We start from the raw sequence: 24,430 nt of genomic DNA on the forward strand, positions 1-24,430 counted from the left end.
ACAAGACAGAAGATTCTGGTCTGTCTTCAGTAGAAGGAACTGGACATGCTGGCTTTTGTCACATAAGGTAGAGCTGTTATTACACCACGACTGGACACTCCCTCTGCTCCACAGCCTGGAAGACTTTTGGATACATTTCTCATGAAGCCATTGGTTGGAAATTACCCGCAGGAGGCTTCAAGTTCATTACTAACAGAAGCTTCAAAACGACCCGGATGGAAGCAGAGAGGACAGGCTGGGAAGCAGGCGTGGCCAGGAGCCCGGTTAGCGGGAGGGTGGGGCTGCGGCTCTGGGAACTCCTCGCTTCTTCTGCCCGGTCCTTGTGGAAAGCAGGGGCTGCCCCACTGAAGCCAGCTGCATTTTACACCGACTGCAGTTCTAATCGTATTTTGAATAATTTCCATGGGCCTGCTAGTATTTACTCTAAAATAAAATTCTAAAGCTTTAAAAATTTAACTTCGAACTAAGAAACATACACACACACACACACACACACACACACACACACACACACACACACACACAGTTTTCCTAGGAGAAATGTAGGTATGTGTAGGTATACACATACGAAAGACTAAAACAAATATCCCAGACTAAACTCTCAGATATCTACATATTGATTCACGTTGGCTTATGATAATTACAATGATTACAAAGGTTAGCTAGCTACTGTCAATTAACTTAAGCATGAGCTCAGGTACTCTGCACTACTCAGTTCCCTCACAGTGTTGGGCAGTCACAGCTAGGCTGGTGCCGGCTCACCTGGGAGAGATTGAAAGTAGCCACGGTGCTGTCATCGTACAGAAGAATGTTGATGGTGTCCAAAGCCCACGTGCTCTCAGCCAAGAGACCCGATTTAAGGGACATCATTACACGCCACGCCTCAGGAGTAACTAGAAATACGAACAGGTATCATTAATATTCACTCTATCTGTGGAAGAACAGAAAGTAGCAGAAGAGTAGGGTGTGAAATACAAATGACCCTAGAGTCAAACATGGCAACCTGATTTTCAGTGGAGGTGCTAGAAAACGTGCTGTTTTTGGTCTTTTTGCTTTGCTAGTTCATCTTGAGCCAAAGGTATTTCTAGACATGGATGCATGTGGTAAAGATTTCTTTAACCACCAAATGGTCAGTGTTCAATAAGCCAACCCCAAAGTAGCCTCTGTACTCTGCCTCCTCTACTCAGAAGTCTCAATGCGGTATTTTCAGAAGCCTGGCCAAGTATGCAGACTGTAAAAAGCACGGTTAAATCCCAAACCAGCACACCCTCCCAGAGAAAGTCTTGGTGGTCCTGTGCTGTTTTCTCCTGTTTCTGTGCCCTGCCCTCAGAATGCCTCATGGATAGACACTGGCACTTCCCAATGAGTGGGAAACCTTCTCGGGTTCCCTATTTCTGTTACTGAAGAGAACACAAGGATTGGATAGAAAGTTGAGATTTGTATGGATGGTGGGGAGCTGGTGTCGCAGGGAGGAGTCACAGCAGGCCTGCCAGGTGCCCGCCAAGGACACTGCCACGTGAGCTAGCGACTACCCACCCGCGGGCAGGGTGCTCCGGCTCCTGCAGTAATCTGCCGTCCTTTTGATTCTATTTCCCAAACATTCTCAGGTGCCTATTAAGGTTAAAGACAAGGTCAAGGATTTGAAAAGGGGTACACGTTTACCCTTGTGGAAGGTAACACTACCTTAGTGTATACACTACATTTTTTGATACAATTCCAGCGGGTGTATTTGAGCATGGAAATGTACAAGTTCATGTTGCAGTTATGTATTTCTATGTATAGGATGGTATTTCGTATCTGAACCTGGCTCTCTCTCTAGTCCTCCACAGGTAAAAGACACTTTACTGTCTTGCGCTCTGTATGTATGGGGATGCCCAACGAATAAAAGCATCTCTAATATCCATTCATACCTTTAATTTACCAATCACGACAAATGATTTCAAATGCTTGAGAGTTGTTTTGAAAAATAAAAAAAGATCATTTCCTTGCTGTGTTGAAACAGTTACAGAATAAATGCAGAAGAGCTGTGTGCATGCTCAGACATTTGCGCTGTGAGCAGACAAGCGATGGCAGCATTCGGGTGCAGGAGAGCTGGGAGCCCCCATCGGCCAGTGGTGTGTGGGGCCCAGGAGCTCCACTCCTCACACAGTCCACCCGTGCATGCAGATGGACTCTGACACGCTAGTGCGCCCGCTCTACCTATGTCCCTATCTCAGCCAGGTTTCTTACTGCACCCATAGAAGTTGTCTGCATGCTGTTGCCAGATCTGAGTAGTAAGAGCACTGACGGTGTTCATTAAGCACATACTGCAGCAGTTAAGGTAAACTCTAACACACAGCACACAGTCACAGAGGACTTCCAAACCTCTCACATAAACAATGTTTGTACCTAAAACGATCACTTTAATTCAAACTCTTCTCTGGTACCGTTCCTTTGAATTCAGATTAGTGGCTTCCAGTTCCACAAAAACATACTGATAGTTTGCAGTCCAAAGAACCTCATTGCACTGAGCTGAACAGAAATTACCTCTAAAGAAAACTCAAGTTAAACTTCTCCTAGTTTCTGGAACAAACTCGTGCGGTGCTTACCGATATCTTTGGAGGTGATCTTTCGCCTCTGCTTCAGGACTGGCTGTGAGGCCTCCACAGAGCCGGGAGGAAAGGTGATCTCCCTGCGGCTGGGGGGCGGCTGGGCTGGAGGCCCGGCGACCTGGGGTGTGGGGACGGCGGGCATGACCTTCTGCATCTTCACGGTGGGTAGAAAGGGAGACTTGCTTGGGGACATGCGGCTCTCCAGGGAGCGCTGGAAGGAGGCAGGGCTGGGCGCCCTGGAGATGTGGTTTGGCAGTGACGGTGGCGTTGGGTAGGATGACTGGGGTGGGCGGGTGATGGGCTGCACGGAGGCTGAAGGTGACATGTAAGGCTGGCGCTGGCTGACGTGAGAAGGCCACTGGCTCTCGTGGTTGATCCTCTGGTCGGGGACCATCATCTCATCGGTGCGGTTCATGCCCGGGTAAGGGGGGGCCTGCGCAGGACCGCCTGGGCCTTGCCTGTTCTGGTAGGGGTAAGGCATGTCGTTGCGTGCAGCCCACATATTTTGCTGCGGCCCTTCGCCGGAGGACGACTGCATGGGGCCGCCCATCATCGGAGGCGGGATTCCGTGTGGCTGCATCTGGCCCGGGCCCTGCACCCGCTCTCTGTTGTACGGGTACGGGTACTGGCCCTGCAGGGGCCTCCGGTCTGGGCCAGAGTAGGAGCTCCCATACTGGTTGTACATCTCCTGCTGCTGGCCGCCGTACTGCATGTTGTACATGTCTCCCTCGTGACGCTTGGCTGGAGGCCCGTACATGCCATCCATGTGGCGTTTGTAATTCTGAAACTCACATAAAGACAGACCATACTGACGGGCTCGTACACGTGTATGCGTGCACAAGCCCAAGTTACGCAACACTGTTGTTCCCTAGTAGAGGGGTCACTTAAAATGAGCCTGGGAAATGTCGCTGCGCACTGCACGCTCGGGACTGCATTTCAGGGTCACACAGTTCCGTGCTTCACACTCTGCCAAGGGCTGCGCAAGTTCAAGTCCCGGGGACTTTGACTTTGTCCCAGCAGTGCAACACTGATGGCCGCTGCACAGCGGTGGCCCTGATGGGGAACACCAAAGTGACCCCAGGAGTCAGGGGCATCACCTCAGGGCTCCAGGGTCTTTGGAGCGGTCTGTGAGCCAAAGAACCCCAGGAAAACCTTTGTTATCTTCATTTTATTATTTTTAATATGAAAGGGTTGCGTGGGTTTTTTGGGTAATGGTACTCACTTGGTTTTTCCACACAAGGCTGGTGTTCTACCATACTCTGCACCTTGCTAGTTAATTGTGAGGTAGGAATCTCACAGACTTTTATGCCTAGGCTGGCTTCAAACCACCATCCTCAGATCTCAGCTTTCTGAGCAGCAGTAGCTAGGATTATAGGTGTGAGCCACCTTTTTATTTTTCATAGACAAACCACAGACATGGCTGTAGCGCCCTGCTATCATTTGCTGCGCATCCTACAGCCCCCACCTACTGTCTACCTGTTCCAAGCCAGACCCCAGGGAAAGCCCTGCGGGAATTGAGCACGGCGCCAGTCGCTACGCTCTCCCCGGTGGCTCTTTGGGGACTAGTGCCACCCAGGTGGACGTGCATCTGATGGGAGGCATCGGCAGGCTGAGGTTTTCAACAAGCATTCTTTCACTCTGCTTGAAAACTGTTAAAGTCCATGGTTCTGGTAATAAAATTCACTGGACATAGTTGCTCCAGAAAAAGGAATAGCTAAAGACAACTTTGTGATTAAAAAGTCCTGAAAGAAATGCCTCTATCGTGCAGAGCTTTCAGACCTGAGAGGCTGATTCGAAATAGCCAAGCCCCGCACCTATGTCTGAAAGGCATTGCCTGGGCCTCCACCCCGGTTTTGGTCGGAGGCCGCAGGCTGGGATCCACTCCAGTCACTCAAATGCATGGCCTTAGCTGCTCTTCTTCAAAACCCGGCTACCTTTCACTCTTATCATGGAACATTTTTTTTTTGGGTGGGGGGTGGTGGTCGTGGGGCCTGAACTCTGGGCCTAGGCGCTGTCCCTCAGCTCTTCAGCTCAAGGCGAGCACTCCACCGCTTGAGCCACAGTGCCACTTCCGGCTTTCTAGTGGTTTATTGGAGATAGGAGTCTCACAGCCTTTTCCTGCCCAGGCTGGCTTTGAACCACAATCCTCAGATCTCAGCCTCCCAAGTAGCTAGGATTACAGACGTGAGCCACTGGCGCCTGGCTTGAGTTGCTTTTTCCATGTATTCTTTAAAATATGAACAAATTTTTGTTCTGCTAAGAATTTTGGTATGCACATTTGTGTCTCAGTGCACATGGGGACGGACTCCAGACCCCCCGGATACCCAAATTGAACAATACCAGAATCAGATAAAATGGCTCAGTCTTTGCACTAAACCTCTGCACACCCACACATATGGCTTAATCCTACTGTGCGGCAGACTGTCTTAAGTGATGTCACTGAGTCCTGTACAAACTGCTCTACCTGTAGAACTGGGGAATCATGATGAGGAAAATCACGTACATTTTATATGTCTGGCAGGTGTGTAAACGTAACAGACACACGAATACAATAGATTCCCCCCCCCACCTTGGGCTCACAGACACACACATACAGCTATGACACACACACATAGAATGCTATGGAGCAGGAGCGGCTTTTAATTTGCTGACTTCAAAATCCCACGAGTCCTTTCTAGCCCAACAGATCCTGCAAGTTCAGTACGGCTGATGGCTTCTGTTACGCTTCCATACGTTCAGAAGCGACGCGGAGACCCACGCCCACCTACCAACTCACCGGCTGCTGAGGATACAGGCCAGGCTGGTGTCCTCCATAAGGCGGCTGTCCGGCTGGAGGGCCCTGGCCTGGGTACTGCTGCCCGTAAGGCTCATGCCTACAACAAGGCATTCAGAGAAAACTTAATTTACAAAGGTCATTGGAAGAGCACAGACCCCGGACGATCCATTCCGGGGAACCTTCCCCAAAGCTTTGTCTTCCCCACATCCTCTCCCCAGGCAGCTTCACGGGCTTTCACAGGAGGGGTGGGAACGCCCTTCTCCCGGCTCTGGCTGCTGTGAATGGGTGTCAGAATACCGGTTGAACAGGCAGGTGCCATGTAAGCACTTGTCCAGGCTTCTAGCCTGTGCCTTTGAGGTGAAGCCCCACGCCCCGCCCACCCACTGAAGTTTCCCTCAGAGCCAGCCCTGCAACGCGGCAAGGGGAGGAGCTAGCGAAGCAAGAAGCAAGAAGAATCTAACACTTAAGAGTTTAAGTTCTAGAACTTACCTGGAAAATAGTTCTATTTACATACTCTTATCATAAATACAAGTTTTAAAGGCATATTTCAAATCAATTCCAACCATGCTGAATTAGCTAATAATTGTACAGACACAAACACTCTAAGTTTCAAAGTTCTATGACCTGAAAGGCAATGTATTCCTAGTAAATCTTGACATGGAAATGAAGAATACCAACTGCTATCATACTGAGAAATTATAAATGCCATCTACACAGCATATTTACTGCAACAGATCTGGGATTCTGAGACATACAATTGTTTAAGAGAAGAACTGTATGGAATAGATGCCTAAAAAATCAGTTGCCTTTATTAGATCCTTCAAACCAAAGCAAACCAGATTAAAATCCCGATCTGATGCATTAATTTCGGGGTAATAGCTACCTGATGAGGGCAGTTATTTTAAGTGGATACTGACCAGGGTAGGAATTGGAATAAAATCCTAATCCACTAGGAGAATGTACTCTGACACTATGAGCACAGTATGGGGTCTGTGTTTTCAAGAGATAGAGTTCAGGGGAAATGTGGTACATGGCTGTAATTTCATCTACTTGGAAGATGGAGATTGGGAGGATCATGGTTCAAGTCCAGCTCAAGCAAACAGTTACTGAGATCCCAATCTCAACAACAAGCTAGGCACACCATGCCTAGAATCCCGGCTATGAGGGATGCACAGATAGGAAGCTTCTGCAAAAAGTGTGAGATCTTATCCAAAATAACCAGGCACAAAGGGCGTGGGCTTTCGTGGCTCATGTGGCCCACTGCCTGCCTAGCAAGGTGGAGCTCTGAGTTCAAGAAAACAACCTTATCTGTAAAAGAGTGAGTTTTCAAATGTTCCCTGGCTGCCTTAAACCACGGGCTACTTTCCACTGCCAACCCTTCCCTCAGCCCCGAGATGCGCTGGTGGGAGGGGCTCACTCGGGCCAGGCTGCCCTCAGTTCCTGGGGGAAGGTCTAGAGGCCAGCCCCATCCTGCTGTGCTGTGCGTGTGGTGTGTGTGTGAATGGGAGGGGGAAAGGGTAGGAGAGAGGGGATGGCCCTGGTGCAGACAGGCATTTTCTCCCTGTGTGTCCTGTTCTGCTTTTAAAAAATCACTGGTATTACCCAGGAATCAGGAGCTTGTGCCAGTAATTTTGGCTACTCAGGAGGCCGAGAACCACAAGATTGAAGTTTGAAGCTCAGCCTGGGGAGGAAAGTCTCAAGAGACTCCATCTCCAGTTACAGGAAAAAGCTGGGCTGGAGACTTGACTCAAATGGTAGAGTGCTAGCTGTGAGTACAAAATCCAAGCAAGAGTGTGAGGCCCTGAGTCACAAGTGTCAGATAAAGCCTGGCTTCAGGAATTTCCCTTCCTAGGAGTTTTTAACTTCCACTTCCTTCATGGAGAATAAGAACCGTTTCTTTTTTTCTGTTTCTCCCAACTTTATTCTATCATACTAAAATAAATCCTGCGAGGGAGAGAGAGAGAGAGACAGAGAGACAGAGAGAGACAGAGAGAGAGAGGGAGGGAAGGAGGGAGGGAGGGGAGGGGGGAGGTAGGGAGGGAGAGTGTCGGCACAAGGCGGGCTTCTGACAGCTCACGAAGCCTCTCCACCTCTTCAGTGAGCAGCAGTCTGGGAGGCGGCTCCTTGGAGAGGCGTGCTGAGCAGGAGTGCAGGGCTTCCTCACAGACGCGTGTGAAGAGCAAACTATGCTCTGTTAGACATTCGTGGAAGGAGGACGGCCACCTGACAATGCAATGTCTGGAAGACCTTGTGCTGAGAGCCTGAAGGGCCGGCGCGGCACCACCCGGCTGTTCTGAGGGACGCGAGGAGGGCGCCAGTGCGGAAGGCCCAGGAGCCCGGGAGCTCCTACAGGAGCCTCACCTGGGCTGCAGCGGGGCCACCCCAGCAGGGAACAGGAGTTAGGGGACCAGTGCAGTGAGCTGCCAGGGTTCCGGCTTCTAAGGAGACAGAGATCACAACTAGACCCGCCCTGAGAGTTAATTTCTCTGTCTGAGCGTTTGTGAGCAATCACACAGAGCCACCTGGCTGCTTGGAACCAGTGCTTGATCCTGCAGCTGCTGTCCACTGACGGCAGCCACCTGATGCCACTCGGCGATTGGCGTCAGCTCTGGCAGGGAGAGTCCCTCATGAGGGCGAAGCCCACGGTGCTGTGAACCATCTCGTCTTCCCCTGGGAGCGCTCACCTTCGGTCGTACCCGGCTCCGTAGGGGAACTGCTGCCGCTGCCCCATGCCCAGGTTAGACATGGCTCCAGAGGGACCTTGGTTGTACATGTCCTGCACGCTGCTGTTGGCCATCTGTCCTTGCGTCATGAAGGGCTCGCTACTTCCAGGCACTGCAGTATTTCAAAAAAGTACAGAAGTAAGCAGCTGCAAAACCCTCCCAGCCATTCCTTTCCCCCGACATTATCTAGCGGATCTCAATCCGAATGATAGAATGTGGCATCGGAGTCTGACAGGCTCTGGGGGAGAAGCCCCAAAGACACGCCTGTGTTGGTGTGTGCTGTGTGTAAGGCCTCGCCTGAGGGAGCCCAGAGCCGAGGAGCGCAGGGCTGAGGCCATGATGATGGCGTATGACACTGCAACAGGGATTTCACAGCGGAACTATGCTACTCAGCAGCCCAAAGGAGCCCACCAGGCTTCAAATCTGGGTACACAGGAAAAAAGATGGAGCCATGCCGGGCAGAGAACCCTGTCCCAAGAGCTGACAGAGGATGGCCGAGAGAAACCCATCGTCTTTGCCCTACCACCACAGGAAGCGAGCGGGAATGGCATTCTGTCCTAACTGCAGGGCGTCTAACTGCAGGACTCCGCGGAGGGCTCTGTTCTGGCTGACACCCTGGGGTTAGCCTTGTGAGCAGAAGCCGCAGCCACACTACGCCCCACGCCCGGCAGAAGGCACGAGGGCCGCCTCTCCCCATCACCAGCTGCTAAGTCGGGTCACACGGGCCCACCTCCACCTCGGTAAGTTACTAACTTGCACGTGAGTCCTCATCTAGACAAGGTCAGTGATGAAGCGGTGGAGACCTGACACTTGTACACCAGAGTGCCCTTCCCTTCTAGGAAGCCCCGAAACCACAACATTAACACTCCTGCTTAGACATAGTCCAGAACCAGGAAGAAGAAACTGATAGGAGAACAGCTCATGATGGGAGAAGGCCCATGGCTGACTGAGTGCCAGCCTGCGCAAGGCTGCACGTGCACCTCTGCATGCGCTCAGAAGGAGTCTGCACTGAGGACAGAAATTAGACCGCAGTAATTCAATTTGAACTTTAATCCATCTATGGCAATGTTGCGCTATCATGGCAAAAACAGACTGGAATTTAGGGACTGGTGAGTTCTGTCAGCTGGGAGCAGAGCCTGGCACTGAACAGGGCACCTTGTGCCCTGCCCCGGAACCTCGGCCTCCGCCCGTCTGATCTCATGTCAGAGCTACGGCAGACCCAGTTTTGAAACTACTTTCCATTTTACAGATGTGAAAGCAAAGATAGGCAGAAATCAAGAGGCATAATTAGTTAGGTAGCTTAACTCCCAGACATATAAGAGTTCTGAAAAAGCAATAGGAAAAAAAAAAAGAGAGAAAAAAAGAAAAAACTAAAAATGGGCAAGCCCATTCCCAGAAAAGAAAAACAAATGGGCAATCATTGTATGAGAAAAAAACCCAAAACACGTGAGCTCACTAATAATGAAAGAAATCGGAGTTAAAACAATTACGTGACACCTTTTTAACTTTTGGGCCAATCTGATTAAAACGGCTGATAGTAATCGTTCTGACTCGGCGGTGAGAGCCCATTCGCCCTTCCACATTCTTACGCAGTGTTAAACTCACGCAGCCTTTGCCAGTACTTGCTCTGCGCGGCTGCTTTGGCAATAGAAGCAGCACACCTGCAGACATTCACAGCCTGTGAAGCGCCCTCCCACAATGACTCTGGCCTGGGTCATGTGACCAATGGCAAATGAGTGCAGGTGTATGCCCGGACAAGCTTGCCACTAGGGCTTGTCATCTTAGAAGCTTCCTTTTTTGCTTTTATTAGGGTATGTCAACTGAACAAAGATGTTTTCAATGTATTGCCATACGTGCATAAATACTTTGACCAAATTCTCCCCCTATTATTCTTTCTTCTTCTCTGGCCCCATTTGTTATGTCCTGGGCCTCCTCCCACCAGAAGCTACGCAGCAAAGTCTGGAGGAGGTGCTGGCAGAGACTCTGAGAACCACCCCAGAGGCGCCCCATCTACTGCACACTGCCAGTCTGGCTGTCGGCCTGGCCGCCGCTCTGCATCCAGCAGACGATTTCTAGAGTGGAGACCTACCCGGCCCTGTCCGTCACGCAGTCACGGACACACAAAGTTCTGAGATGATTCGTTAAAAAAATGACCGAGATACTTGAAGGAAAAGAGGGTTCTATTATTTGACAAAAATCTGACTATTTAATAATGCCCTAAGTGTAAAAGAACAGCATCACTATTTCTACCAACAAGCTATGAGGAAAACAATCTATCCAAGACTAGAGCACTGTTATTTATTTAATTACAAGAGTGAGTACAGCTCTGTGTGCAGATGGGATGCTCAGAATATAGTCAGAGGACAACTGGGTATCCAAATCCTTCCTCCACGAGACCGGGGCAGGGAGGCAGGCAGGCAGGCGGGCAGGGAGGCAGGGAGGCAGGGAGGCAGGGAGGCAGGCAGGCAGGCAGGCAGGCAGGCGGACAGGCGGGCAGGCGGGCAGGCGGAGCTAGCTCCGCAGGCTGGACTGCGCACTGCGGCTCTGACTCACTGCTTGGCAATGCGGCACGGCAGTGGCAACCACGCGGCACTGACGCTGCTCTAACCAGAGCACTGCCCAGGTCACTGGCAGGATAGGGCAGACTGAAGGCCGGAAGACTTTATTTAGAATGGCGTTAGGGCTGTGAGAAAACGTTTCCCGGGGACTTGCTGTTTATCTGTTTTAATCTGGCACAGACTGCGCCGGTGTCGCGAGGTAGCCGGGGAGCCGAGACGCGGTATGGGTGCCAGTCGCGACGCACAGGGTGGATGAGGACGCGCCCTGTGGCTGGCTAGTAACAATCCCACAGTAACTTCTCCAGCCTCCGAACACGTTTTTGTAGCAAGCGGAATTCTAAGTGTGAAGAAACTCCAGGCGTCTCACATAGGGGGATACTGGCATGACTACCATGGTTTTAAGTCCACCTTCCAAGTATGTGCGGCAGCTACCGCATGAAGCCCCTATCATTCATGAATTTATTAGTTTGGTAAAATACGTAAAAACAATGAAATAAATTTCAAAGATAAACATTTCACATCCCCACGTATGTGCTGCAAGTCACTGAGCCCTGTGGCGTGGCTGTCTGCCCTTCATCTGTGAACATCTGCTCCCCACTCCCCCCCCCACCGAAGCAAAAGTGAATGTGCTTAATGAGGTGATGGTGAAATTTCCAGATTTGTGGGGAGCCAGTGGAGGGCGGGCGCGTGGCGTGGCCAGCAGTCAGCATGCTTCCTCAATGGGCAGCGCCATCTTGGACCCTGGGACCGGGACCCTGGACTACGAAGGTCCGCTGTAATTACTTTTCCACGTGACTGTCTTATTTTGAGTTTGGAAACAGAATACAGACACCAAAAGCTCTCACAGAATGAACTATTGAGCACTGTGAACCACTGGGAAAAACAGCTACATGAAACAGCCATGGAGCTTTTGGCTGAGCTCACAGGTTTCATGGCGTGCTTGGCAGCATGTGACTAGGAAAGAAGCTGGGAAACCCTTGACAGCCTGGAGCAAAAGCAGCTCCGGGACAGCGCCCGGGCCCTGAGTGCAAGCCCCAGCACTGGCAAGAAACCCCCCCAAAACAGCTGGGCGCTGGTGGCTCATGCCTGTAATCCTAGCTACTTAGGAGGATGAGATCTGAGGATCGCGGTTCAAAGCCAGCCTGGGCAGGAAAGTCCGTGAGACTCTTATCTCCAATAAACCACCAGAAAACCGGAAGTGGTGCTGTGGCTCAAGTGGGAGAGTGCTAGCCTTGAGCTGAAGAGCTGAGGGACAGCGCCCAGGCCCAGAGTTCAAGCCCCACGACTGACCAAAAAAAACCAAAACAAAAAACCCCCAGTCATATTCACGATTTCGCATGATGCCTCAATTACATAGGACACAACTGCAAAAGAATACCCGACCCAAACTGTCAGGTTTCTAGTTGGGGCTGATGAGCACACTCTCAAGGAGGATCAACCTTGGGGCTCACCTGGGAAAGGAGGAATCCACTTTGGGATTCCTAGTGTGCAAAGACAATGCCCCCTCCACCCCCGACTTCCTCCCCCAAGTCACAGCTGCAGACGAAGTCTCCCCTAATTCTGATCTCTGCCCAGCTCCAGACATGCAGTCCGCTGTTCACCTCCTCCAATACCCAGAGCGACCCCAGCCTTCCTTCCCTACTCTGCTCCTTTCCCAGCTGGCCCGCGCTATGCAGCCATCCCGCCTTCCCACGCACATGCGTGGCTCTGAGCCCCGTGTTCACCCATCAGCACGCCCAGAGCAGGCAGCAGCGGTGCGGTCTCTCCGATCCAAGCTGTCCTTCCTCTCTCTCACTTTGTTCAATACCTGCCCCATAGATGGTTGCTTATCACGCTGTCTATTTTTGCAAAAAAATCAAGTGTTACTACTTCCTTAACTATCTTTCAACAGAAAAACCCAAACATGTCAATCTGCTGCACAGAAAACTGATGCCTTTGGCTGGGGTGCCCACACTGGTTGTGTCTGGGCATCTGCTGCCTCCAACAAGCCTAGCTCCCTTCTCTAGTGCCCCCCTCTCCTTTCCTCCCACCCCTCCCCTCCCCTCTCACCTGTTCAACCTCATCCTGCATCTCCTTGCCTTCTACCTAGACCATCTGAGCTCAGTAGCCTTCTCCTTCCACTGCCCCCAGCCGGCATCATGCTATTTGCATCTTGTCCTTTTTGTTCGCTTTATTCCACTGACCGTGATCTTCAATAAAACAGTTGTGGCTTATTTTTTGTCCTGCTATTTTCCCCATTTCTAGATGCAGGAAGTATTTAGCACGAATACTTCATTTATCACAATTACTTTTTCCCAGGCCACCAGTTTCGTGGGGCAGGAGGCTAGGTACTACAAGGTAGTAGGCCCTGGGAGTTGTTCTGAACGACCAGGCGACCGGGCTGTGGGCCTCGCTGGAGCATGGGCAGTGCCCATCTGCACATACCTTTTCTCATTCCACCAAAGGGGTCCTTGTTGGGTTCATAGGGCATCCTTCCCATCATGTCTGGCATGCTCATGCCTTGCTGGTACGGGGTGTTGGGGGTCATGGAGTTCCGCTTGGGGAACGACGTATCACTCATGTCTGAGAATGGGTCGTGCACACTGATTGTACTGCTTCTGGAAAGAAGAAAAAATAAAAGTTTAGTGGTATGGCCGGTGACCACCAAACAAACAACGCACTGAAAAATAAGCCAATCCTGAGATCTGTCCATGCAAAACAGCCCAAAGCAAACTACACGAGTACATCTAGAAGTGATTTTAAGACTTAGTTCATTTTTTCTTCCTATTAAGCCCGCTTCAGAAAACTCCAGAGGTAAAATAGAGTGGTTGCAAATGGCTCCAAGTCCTGGGAACATACCTTCCTCCCGGCATGGGGGTCATCTGTCCGTGAGGGGTGGAGGCTGGGGTGGGCGGCTTCAGGTCACCTGGAACCTCCGCCATCGAGTTGCTGCCGGTTGACTGGGGGGTCTGGGGGCCTTGCAGGGATCCGGAGTTAGCTGTCAGGTAGCAAGGAGAAGCAACGGGACGTTAGCATACGTCACAGCTACACAGGTAAGAATTTAAAGCAAGACACCATCTATTAGAAATACTAATAGCATCCACTGCTGACAATAAGGGGTAAAGTTAGTTTCTTTCACATTGTTTATAGTAACAATTAGCAAGAATGTGTGTGGTGTATGATGTGTGATGTGTGCGTGTGCACACGTATGCAGGGATGGAACTGTGGCCTTACACATGTCAGGTAAGTGCCCTTCCGGAGCCATATTCTCAGTTCTCAGTACTAAGTTCTCTGAATTAATCATTTGGAGACCTACTTCATTTGTGAGCCATAAAATTTATTAACCTTTGACTGCTAATTGCTTGCTAAGGTATTTGTCCCAAGAAAATAATCTAATGAAAAGAAGGCTTTAGGCAGAAAAAGGTTTATTTCAGTGTTATCTATCCTAGGGATACTTTAAATGTAACAGGAAAAATAGCATGGAAATTTGGTCCATTTGATACAGCTGGGCTTCCCTAGAAAACATTCAGAAAACTTAGTTCTGGGTCTTAGGCAGTAAGAAGTGTTTAAGTTGAAAATCCAATACAAATTAATAATGAGCCGTATGCTAATCCAACCCTTAAAACACGTGGAGGTCTATGTTCTGTCTTTCATGGACTCAACTTTTCTTGAGCTACGCAATCAAATTTGTTATTTGCACTGGAGAGGAGTCAGATCAGGAAGTGAATGCATCAGCTCTACTCGGAGCCTCAGCCCAACAGCCATTTCAGGCACTGAGGCTGCCGGCCTGGCTTCCGACTGCAGGCTGTGCTTGTGTGGGGTACATGCGGCGGCTGTGCGTGCTCTAACACGCAGGAAAACCATCTATCAGTGCGGGTATGTTAGAAGAGAGCAAATCAACGCCTGCTTACCAGCTACGTAAAATCCTGGACAAGTATCCTAAAAAGGCAGGCAGTAATAAAAGAATAAGGGAGCCTTGTACAAGTATCAAAGGATGGCCCGCCAGTCACGGCCGCCCCCGTGCTGAGGAGAAATGGCGGTTCACCCTGCACCCCCAGCCTGGGCCGCCGCGCAGGAGGCTGGGATTTCTGAATGACCCTTCATTTACAAAGTATTCACTTTTACAGTTAATAAAAAAGGAAAAATTCTTCTCCTTTGCCCATGTTTTTCCTTTCCTTTCAGGATTAAAAAAAAAAATGCATGCAATCTCTTGTAACTCCATTAATAGAGGCGGCTGGCAGCCCTCTAGCTCATCCCTACCTTTCGCCAGAAGCTACAAATGTATACTCTAAAGTAAACAATGGGAAGGTCACTGAAGGTTAAGTACATTCACACACTTCAGACAGAACAGCCAGACTCCTGGCTGGGAAGATAATTTACACAGCGTGAACCTGGTGCCCCAGTTCTGGTGGGGGTGTGGGGAGCAGGGCAGAGAACAGCTGATGTGTCCCAGGTCTGGGACTGAGGTCAACCAGAGGGCGCCTTTGTTTACACCCAAGCCCCTTTCTCATTTATCTTCCGCTGGGGATTCCCTAGTTGGATCCATCACCTGCCGGCTAATAATAGAAATCCAGTCAGCCACCAGCCAGCAAAGATGGATGGGTCTTTGGTTACAGACCTACTAACCCAATGTGCAGCTTCCCAGCCCTCCCCGCCATCCCAGCTCAGGGGCAGGGGCAGTTGGTTTGGCTGCTCCTGAGGCTGTTGACTCTACTAACTTCTTTAGGTCAAGGGGCAGGAGATTCCATGGGTGCCCTCAAGACAGGGGCCACGTCCTGAGGTCCTGCCCAGTGGGCTCCTGTATCTCAGCTCCAACCATCCAAGGGGCCAGGCTTTCTGCAGCCAGTCCACACTGCTGCTGAGATCTGCAGGTCACATCCAATCAAAACAGGACGCAGGACCCATGACTTGCAATGGCAAGGGAACTGAGATTTCAGTTGGTTCAGGATCTAGAATGTTCTTCTTTTCTATTTTTCTTTTTGTGCCACAAATCAGGGCCTGGATGTTTTTTTCAAGCAAGGCTAGCACTCTACCACTTGAGACACAGCTCCACTTCTGTTTTGCTGGTTAATTAGAGGTAAGTGTCTCATGGACTTTCCTGTCTAGGCTGGCTTTGGGCTGTGGTCCTCAGGTGTCAGACTTGAACCACAGGTGCCTACCATTTCTTAGGAATCTTTTAGTTTACTTTGCCTGATGTACTGATAAGAAATATACTATAATTATGATCTGGGGAGAAAAATGACTTCAAAGGACACACACACACACACACACACACACACACACACACTTTTCCCCTGAAAATCAGTTAAAAATATTAGGTAGTAAATAGGATCTTGATATAGGATAAATAAAGGGAAATGATTTTGTTTTCCTTCTTTGACAATAAAAATGTTTCAGAGACACTTTCCTTAGTAATGGTCCTAGAAACAGAGAGGCCAAGTGATGTATGCACGCTGGGGACAGGTCAGGTGTGGACATCATGACATTGCTGCTCGTTACTCCCACCCCCTCCCCGTGGGGCCCAAGCATTCTGCAGGGCAGCTTTGGTTTGGGCACCAATTTCACAGCCAACCAGCAAGCTTTGCTTTCACTACGTCCCTTGTCACTGAACAACCGTGGCTCCGTGTGGACCATGTACGTGTGCAACCTAACCTCGTTCGTGCAGTTAAGATGATAAGGCATCCACCAATGCAGCCCTCTGCAAAAGGGGGCGGTGGCACGGGCTGTTAGGAGAACAGGCTTTCACTTCTGGAGGCTGTGTGTCTCCACGGGGCTTCATGGACTGAGCCTGGGGCGTGCTGGGAGAGCTATTCTCCACACACAAGTGCAAACCATGCATGGACACAAGTTCTTACTAGCAAATAAAACACACCTTTAGATCTCCACAGATAGCACCACTTTGGTGCCTGTACCCCACTGGGCTTTTATTTTGGAAAAAGAGTTTCAGAGCTGTTCACAGGCAGCTTCTTTGATTCAGGGAACTGAATGTAATAGTGTGTGATTTTTAAAATTAGATTTCCCAGTTTTCAGGTGCACTTGAACAGCAAAGCCTTGGGATCTTTCAAGATGCAGATGGAGAAGGTTTTTCCTGTATTTGAAAACCACAGATGTAAATCTAGGGATAGTCACTCTAAGTGTACTATGGGCCTAAAAGTATTTGCGGGAGAGTCCTTGACTGTCCACCCACCTTCGACAGCAGTACTTTCCATCCACTTGGTAGGCACAGGAAATGGATTCCTGCTCTGGCTTCTAGGTATCGATGTCTGACCCATTACTAAGGCCTTTCCATCCCATCAGGCTGAGCTCTGGTGGGTTTGGTGAGCTACCCGTAACCCAATGCCCCATCCAGACCTGCTGCTGCCCTGCTGCCCAGTGGGCCGGGCACTTACATCCCAGCCGCCTTCACAGAGTGAGTCACTGTCCAGAGCTGGTGTGAAGGCAAAATGGTAAGCCTGCCACATGCACTTGGGAAACGACCGTCAGCTAGGCTAGGCATAGGTCACGTGATACAACCAGCATGACCAAGGACTGAAGGTGCCCGGGCTCAGTGCAGCTCCGCAGACCACCACCGCCACGCCTGAGACAGAATGTGAGGCTGAGCTGAGCGAGGTCACCTCCAGGACCGGAACACCTGCTTCTCCCCACCCCAGACACTTCATTCATCAGACTCGAATTTGGAAAATTTAAATGTAAAAAACACTTAGAGGAGAACAAAGGCCAATATGAGAGCCACAGGGAGCAGCAGGTGTCCAAAAGCAGGCGGAGGGCAGGGGTGGTGTGGCATCACGCATCTGGCCTCTGTGTGTGTGTGTGTGTGTGTGTGCATGTGTGCACTCTGGTGCCCCTAGTTCTCACTTCTGGCCTCTACCACAGCCCCTGGCCCACCCGCCTTCAGAAACAAATCTTTATGACAGATAGTGGGATTCTCTCAAGATGAAAACTTTCTGGGAAAAGGGCCAGAAATTAAGTCCAAATTTGACTATGGTCAAGTACATATTTCACCAGAAGAAGAGCTGGACAAGCCAGTTGTTGTGTCTGAGGAGGGCACTGTCTAGTAGCACTGAAACAGGTTCATATGATTACTGACTTTGTACAGAGCTAGACAGATTTTTTTGGTCAGTCATGGGGCTTGAACTGGGCCTGAGCACTGTCTCTCAATTCTTCAGCTCAAGGTGAGTGCTCTACCACTTGAGCCACAATGCCACTTCCGATTTTCAGGTGGTTCATTGGAGATAAGAATCTTGTGAACTTTCTTGCCCAGGCTGGCTCTGAACTGTGATCCTCAGATCTCAGCCTCCTGAGTAGCTAGGATTACAGGCATGAGCCACTGTTCCTGGCCTTTTTTTTTTTCCTGTGCTAGTACTGGGGCTTGAACTCAGGGCCTGGGTGATTTACTTTAGCTTTTTTTTTTTTTCTCCCTCAAGACAGATGGTCTATAACTTGATCCACAGCTTCACTTCTGGCTTTTTAACTGTTAATAAGAGATAAGAGTCTCATGGACTGGCTTTAGCTGGCTTCAGCCTCCTGAGTAGCTAGGATCACAGGTACCTGGCTAGACAGTATTTTTAAATAAGAAAGGAACAAAGAGAGCTGAGCACTAGTGTCACATGCCTGTAATCCTACCTACTCTGGAAGGTGAGACTTGGAGGATCACAGTACAAAGTCAGCTTAGGGAAGAAAAGTCCATGAGACTTCACTTGCAAAAGAGCAAAAATGCTGGTTATAGGCACGGTTTGAGTGGTAGAGTGCCAACAAAGCAAGAACAAGGCCCTGAGTTCAAAATCCTATGCTGGCAGAAAATAAAAGAAAGGAAGAAGGAAGGAATTAACAGATGTAGCTCAGATTTCCTAAGTCTGTTTTGACTAAATAGAGGCGAAGAACGATGTCTTTTGAAGTTGCCTACCACAAACAGCAACATCTTTATTTTTCTTCCTTTTCTAAAACCCTGCCAGTGGAGAAGCAATGGCTGCTCCCTCTCCCAAGATTCCAGTTCTTCCTCTTCTTCCTTCCCGTCCTTCCCGCACAGCTGCCTTGGCTTCCAGGCCGGGCTGTAGCACTGCTACTTACCAGGAGATGGCGGCTGGAGCTTGGGCTGCTTCTTGGAGTCTCCGGTGCTGAAGACTTCTGGCGGGGGCTCCTCCCCTCTTTCGATCTTACACTCAAAGGCAAACAGGTACTGGATATACTGCTTCTTCAGGGAGCTGGCTGCGCTGCTTGATGTGCCAACGTTTAGGTTGGTTGCCAGCTCACGCCACTTCTTGTTTTTATTAACCTAGCAAAAAAGTGGCAGGATCATTGATTTGTAGCAAGGTGGCTTGTTTAAGGCGAGGAGACCCCCCAAAAGTACTTAATGTCTTAGTTTACTTTTTTTTTTTTTATTCATCTCTTTTAACTAGTGCTCATTACTCCCACTCAGTAGCGCACAGACAGCAGTTACAGTTATAAAACCATTAAGGAGCCTGCTGATTGCTACGTGCGCGCTGGCTTGCTCTCGCTGGGGTCTTCTGCAGGATGCACTGCCCAGTGCCTCACACAGGCACTGCCAAGGCCCTGAGCACTGAATGGACATTCCTGCTCGGTCCCTTGAACCTATAATTAAGACCAAAGGGCGCCAAAAGCAAACCTGCAGCTTAAGTACTGCAGCCATGGTATGAAACGAAGTTGCCCTCTGTGAGCCGCCAGCCCCGGGCGGCCGGTGCCGGCCCTGTCCTGCATCGCCCTCTCTCCAGCGGCTTCTTGTGACAAGGGTAAACGTTATTCTTTCATGGCAGCTGGTGCCAAGGCAGCGAGGCCCCTTCACCAGCTGTCCCTGACCCCCACTTAACAGCCTGGAAGGATGCCATCACTGTGCCACCGGCTCAGCACCTAGGGCCCAGCGTGCTGTGCGTGGTGCAGGACTTCCTGACCCCCCCCCCCCCCCCCCACACACACACCGAGGAGAGGTCAGGGGGAGAGGGATTCAGATCCCAGGACCATCACTTGGGGGGTATTTCTGAAACTTTTTTTTTTTTTAAATTAAAGAGCAGGCGAGGAGAGACAGGGGAGGGGGGAGGGGTCCTGAAGGGGGTATTACTCCAACCTTTACATTCCCACTTGGGAACAGGCTATGAAAGAAGCTGTGCCTTCTGAGCCTGCGGTGCTGAGCAGCATGGGAAGGGTTAATGAGAGTATATGTATGCATTTCTGGATTAGAACTTTTCCAGGCCGTAGAGCTCTCAGGGAGATGCCTCTTTGGCACTTAATACAGGCTGCCAATAGCAGGCCCGAGGGCTGCTTCAGAATTAAGTAGCTCTGCTTGGCCCTGAGACGCCAGTGTGTTGAGCTGCCCTGCGTGCAGGTACAACCTGATCCTGCCGACACCTGGTCCTATAGATGAGAAGCTAAAGCCCAGCAACTGGGGGTGGGGGTGGGAGGGGAATGACAGGAGGGGACCCCTAGAAGGTGACTTTCCCACAGGCTTAGTCCTCATTTGTGCACGACTGGCAAGGCCTGTCTGGCACGCCTCCTCACTTGCTCACGCTCACCTGTGCCAAACCTCCAATCTCTTTGACGCAGACGTAGAGTCGGAACAGGTCCAGGGGCTTCTTGCCCACTGCGGGCAGACTCGAGACCGGGGAGCCCCTTTCTTCCATGAAAGTCAAGTATCGGTCGACCCATAGCTTCCTCTCTGGCTCGTTCCCCAGCTCATACACCTTGGTGATCTTCTCCCCAGTGGTGGTGGATGAGCTAGACTTCTAGTGCCAGAAGAGGTAAGTATGTGGCAAAGGGCAGGGGTGGGGCGGCCAAGGGAAAGGGAAGAAGGCGAGAAAAAAGTAATGAGCCTCCGAATACAAGGAAGGAAGAGATCAAAACTACTGCTATCACACAACAATTAGGAATGAAGGCTACTAGTTCAGGCACAAACTATACATTTTTCTTAATTAAAAATTTACTTTAACTTTAAATAAAAGGACCCAAACTACTTTTAAACATTAAAAAAACAAGCCAAAATAAACAAAAGCTATTTTAAACTTTGATATAAACGTTGAATCCCAGAAGGCATGATTTTATGAAGTCTCATATCATTCTTAAGAACCAGAGGGTAGTAGCTGGGTGACACTAACGAATTACATATTTCCAGGGTGGTGTCACAGAAGTACACTTCCTCCTTTTCCTTGCTAAAGTGCGTGTGTCGTTACAGAACCACGAGCTCACATGGCATTGCTCTGTGTTGTAAATGCTACACGCTGACACTGTTGGGAGGCAGGGCTGCTGAGAAGCTACAGCAAGGCGAGCTCAGGCGCCACCCGTGTGTTCCTTGCATGCACTTTAAGTAAGCCCGCCAGTGCATTCTTCTCCAGTCTTCCAGCAGGTTTGTATTTCAGCAGTCTTTACCATATGTTGAGGAAGACGTATTTGCTCTGTGTGGACAAATGTTTATTTATTTATTTAATTTTAGAACGTTTTGTGACAAAATAACGTGGGTCCGTCACATACTGTCAGAGCGACAGCAGCTTTAACGATTGTGTGGCCCGTTTCAGGCCTGCTGTGCGGCAGGCTTTCAGACAAACAGTATTCAGGGTGATTTCAAGCGCAGTCAAGTGGCATCTCAGAAAGGGGCTCAGTGTTCCTGAGCAGCACATTTGCGGTGATCTGACATTAAGTCTGTCACCAAACTCTCCTCTGCTCCTTCCTCAACTGCCACACCTTTCAAAAGCAAGGAGCTATGTTTTCAGTAGTCAGCGGAGCCCACAGAAGCCTTCCATAGGGAGCACCGCTTCCCTTGTCCCAGAAGTTTGCTGGTAAATTCTTAAACATAAGACAATTTCTGGTATAAGAAGATATAATGGATATGGAGATACTTAAAAACAAAAACGAAACTGATACTGGGGTTTGAACTCAGGACCTGGGTGCTGCCCTTGAGCTTAGTTTTGCTGAAGGCTAGTGTTCTACCACTTGAGCCACAGCATCACTTCCAGCTTTTTCTGAATACTTTTTTGGAGGTAAGAGTCAGATAGATTTTCCTGCCTGGGTTGGAGGTTGGAACTGTGATCCTCAGATCTCAGCTTCCTGAGTAGCTAGGATTGTAGGCATGAGCCACCAATGCCTAGCTGGAAATACTTTGAAAAAAGAAGAAAAAGAAAAAAGTAATTAAAGTATTATCAAAAAAATGGGGCTACCTGTTTGTTTTACTTTTATATTTAAGTAATATTTTCTTTTTTTTGAGATAAAGCCTTACAATATAATCTAAGCTAACCTCAGCTTTGAACAATGGTATTTACAGCATATAGCAGACCATGCAAACTAGCATTTCTATTTATTATTATTATATTTTTTTTGCTAATACTGAGGCTCATGCTTGCTCTTGACTAGTGTTTGATCACTTGAGCCACATCTTTATCCTGGCTTTTTTGTAGTTAACGGAAGATAGGCTTGTGGATTTTTCTGACCTGACTAGGTCTCAGTCTCTGATGGTATGAGCCTTGAGGGTCTGGCTACAGAGAAGCATTTTGATAAATGTTTCCTACAGGACTTGCTGGATGGAAAGAGCAAATTCCAATTCAGTATCTACCTCAGTCCTTTTTTTTTTTATTCCAGGGCCAGCAAGGCAAGCACTTAGATATATGCCAAGGCTTACTAGTAACATTGATTTTTAATAAATTCTTATTATCTTACGTTTTAAAGATGTATTCTTATTTTCTGAAGTTTTAAAAACCTCTGAAATTCTCCCTCTGAGTCAACATAGGTATGTTTTTGGAAAATCATTTGAATTCTACTTGTTCATTTAATACCATTACTGATTCAAAGTGCCTTTTCTTGTTTTAAAGAAACAGCAACAATAACAACAAACTTAGGGCAAATTATGGGGGAAAAAAATCCACACATGTTGGCTGCCTTCTGAGACTCAACGCAAACAGCACTAAGCTGCCCCAGGAGGGCGGCACGCTTTCCCCGCCCATCTGGGTATTACCAAACCCGAACATATCCCCAGGGAAGGGGGGGAGCACAGAGCACCCTTCCTTTCTCTGAAAGGAAAATGCTGGTTATACCAGAGCTTCATGTGAACGTCACCAACATTTACTACAAAGAGTAAGACTTCAACCCGCCAGGCTCTATCTGTCTAACCGGTGAATGGATAATTAGCAGCAGCCTCCTTGCTGGTTGTGACTAGATTGCCAGATCGCACACAGCCAGGCTCTTCCTCCCTCCAACACCATTTCCTGATCTGTGCTCTTGCACACATTGGCTTACAGAAATTAGTGTGTTAATTAAGCCTTCTTGGCAACTAATTGCATGTAAAGTTTTTTTTTCCCCTAAGATCTTTTAATTCCCTATATGAATATAAAATAAAGGTTACTATAGTACATTACACTTTCATTTTATAGAGCAGATTATTTTCTAGAAGAAAAATAGAGGCCCAATTCCATAGTCAGAGAACATTAAGGCCAGAAAAATTCTTTAGTAAGAATATTACCATGGCTGTTATTAACTACATATCACATGAAAACCAACACTCTTTTCAAGATCACCAGCACTCTTGTGCGGAACTCCATTTTTCTGTCTTGACTAATTCCATTTTAGGCAAACAGTACTAAAATTCACATGTAGAGGCGTTTTGGTAACCTTTTCATTAATTTTAGATATTCAGCTTGAACCCCAAGCAGGGCTGATGTTATGCTAAACCACATCCAGATTGTAATATTTACTCATTCATTTCGGGCAGGCATTCTGAATAAGATGTTTTAGATGGAGCAGCCCATGACAAGCTTCAATCTGGGGCCAGACCTGTGTGGTCCACGGCCGGCCCAGCCTGGTTCCCATGTGAGGAATATGGACAGCAGTAGCCGCCATCTTTGTGCGGAGGCTCTGTTAGTACAGAATGGCTGCCATTACCAGAACCCACTGCTACATGCATGCAAACACTACTTGCTTTGTTACTAGAGCAATTACTTGTGAAGAAAACCTTTTCATGGATCAATAATGAAGAAAAATTTCTTATAAAATAAATCAATAAGCAAGCATTAAAGTATAATTAATTATCCAAAAACCCCCAAAAACCAAAAGAGACAAACAACCAGAGCCACTTACAGGGCTTGATGGAGTCTTTGGCCAGCCTGGGCTGCTAATGCTATCGCTCTCATCTCCATGAAAGGAGGAGATGCTAGCAGAGCTGGGGGACATTGGGGAAGGGACTGGCAGGTTGCCTGGGGTTGGGGGCTGAGAAATACCCTGAGAGCTGTAGCTATCCTGTGGTAGAGGAATAAAAAAAAAAAATGACAAAGGTAGGGCAAACTTCATTTTAAATAACAAAAAATACATCCAGTTTAACAGACTAATTTTATATATATACATTTCGTGTGTGTATATATATATATATATATAGACATGTACAAACACAAACACAACCACGCATATATAAAGGTATTAAAACAACATTCTCAATTAGTATGATTGGTTAAATTTGCTGGATGCTGGATAGGCCACGAAGCACCATGCTTACGTCAAGCTCACACGGAATGCTAAGCATGGGTTACCCCTTATGAAAGAGAAAGGCAAACAAAAAAAAAACAAGCTGTTCACCTTATTTATCAAATAAGGCAGGAAAGCAAAATATTAAGTATGTTGTTGCTGAGGCGGCCAAAACAGGAAGCTATAAACTGAAGGCAGAGAAAAATGGCTACAAGTGGCAAAACCAGGCAGGGTTCCTTACTTCTCCCCACCCCCGTGGCATCTCTCTCTGGTGGGTCTCGTCCCTCCTCCCCCTCCCCCCAGCCATGAGTTAATGCCTTAAGAACTAGTAACTTTCAGATCCACACCATGAAG

General features: G+C 48.8%; 1 protein-coding gene across 5 annotated transcripts in view; it reads right to left on the reverse strand.

Moving 5' to 3' along the window:
* The window catches only part of Arid1b (AT-rich interaction domain 1B), a 328,395-nt gene that overhangs the window by 4,521 nt on the left and 299,444 nt on the right, over window positions 1-24,430 (reverse strand). For 3 of the 5 annotated variants that reach the window (XM_042702061.1, XM_042702058.1, XM_042702056.1), the window contains 9 exons: window positions 23,696-23,854; window positions 20,152-20,361; window positions 18,695-18,899; window positions 13,487-13,625; window positions 13,073-13,245; window positions 8,052-8,202; window positions 5,368-5,464; window positions 2,589-3,372; window positions 763-893 (listed from right to left, as the gene is read on the reverse strand). In XM_042702061.1, the coding sequence (XP_042557995.1) occupies window positions 763-893; window positions 2,589-3,372; window positions 5,368-5,464; window positions 8,052-8,202; window positions 13,073-13,245; window positions 13,487-13,625; window positions 18,695-18,899; window positions 20,152-20,361; window positions 23,696-23,854 (2,049 nt within the window). The remainder of the gene's footprint in view (window positions 1-762; window positions 894-2,588; window positions 3,373-5,367; window positions 5,465-8,051; window positions 8,203-13,072; window positions 13,246-13,486; window positions 13,626-18,694; window positions 18,900-20,151; window positions 20,362-23,695; window positions 23,855-24,430) is intronic. The other 2 variants (XM_042702057.1, XM_042702060.1) reach the window with 2 other exon arrangements.

The sequence above is a fragment of the Dipodomys spectabilis genome, unplaced genomic scaffold (assembly GCF_019054845.1).
Source record: "Dipodomys spectabilis isolate Male_0828 unplaced genomic scaffold, ASM1905484v1 ptg000302l, whole genome shotgun sequence".
NCBI classification, from domain to species: domain Eukaryota; kingdom Metazoa; phylum Chordata; class Mammalia; order Rodentia; family Heteromyidae; genus Dipodomys; species Dipodomys spectabilis.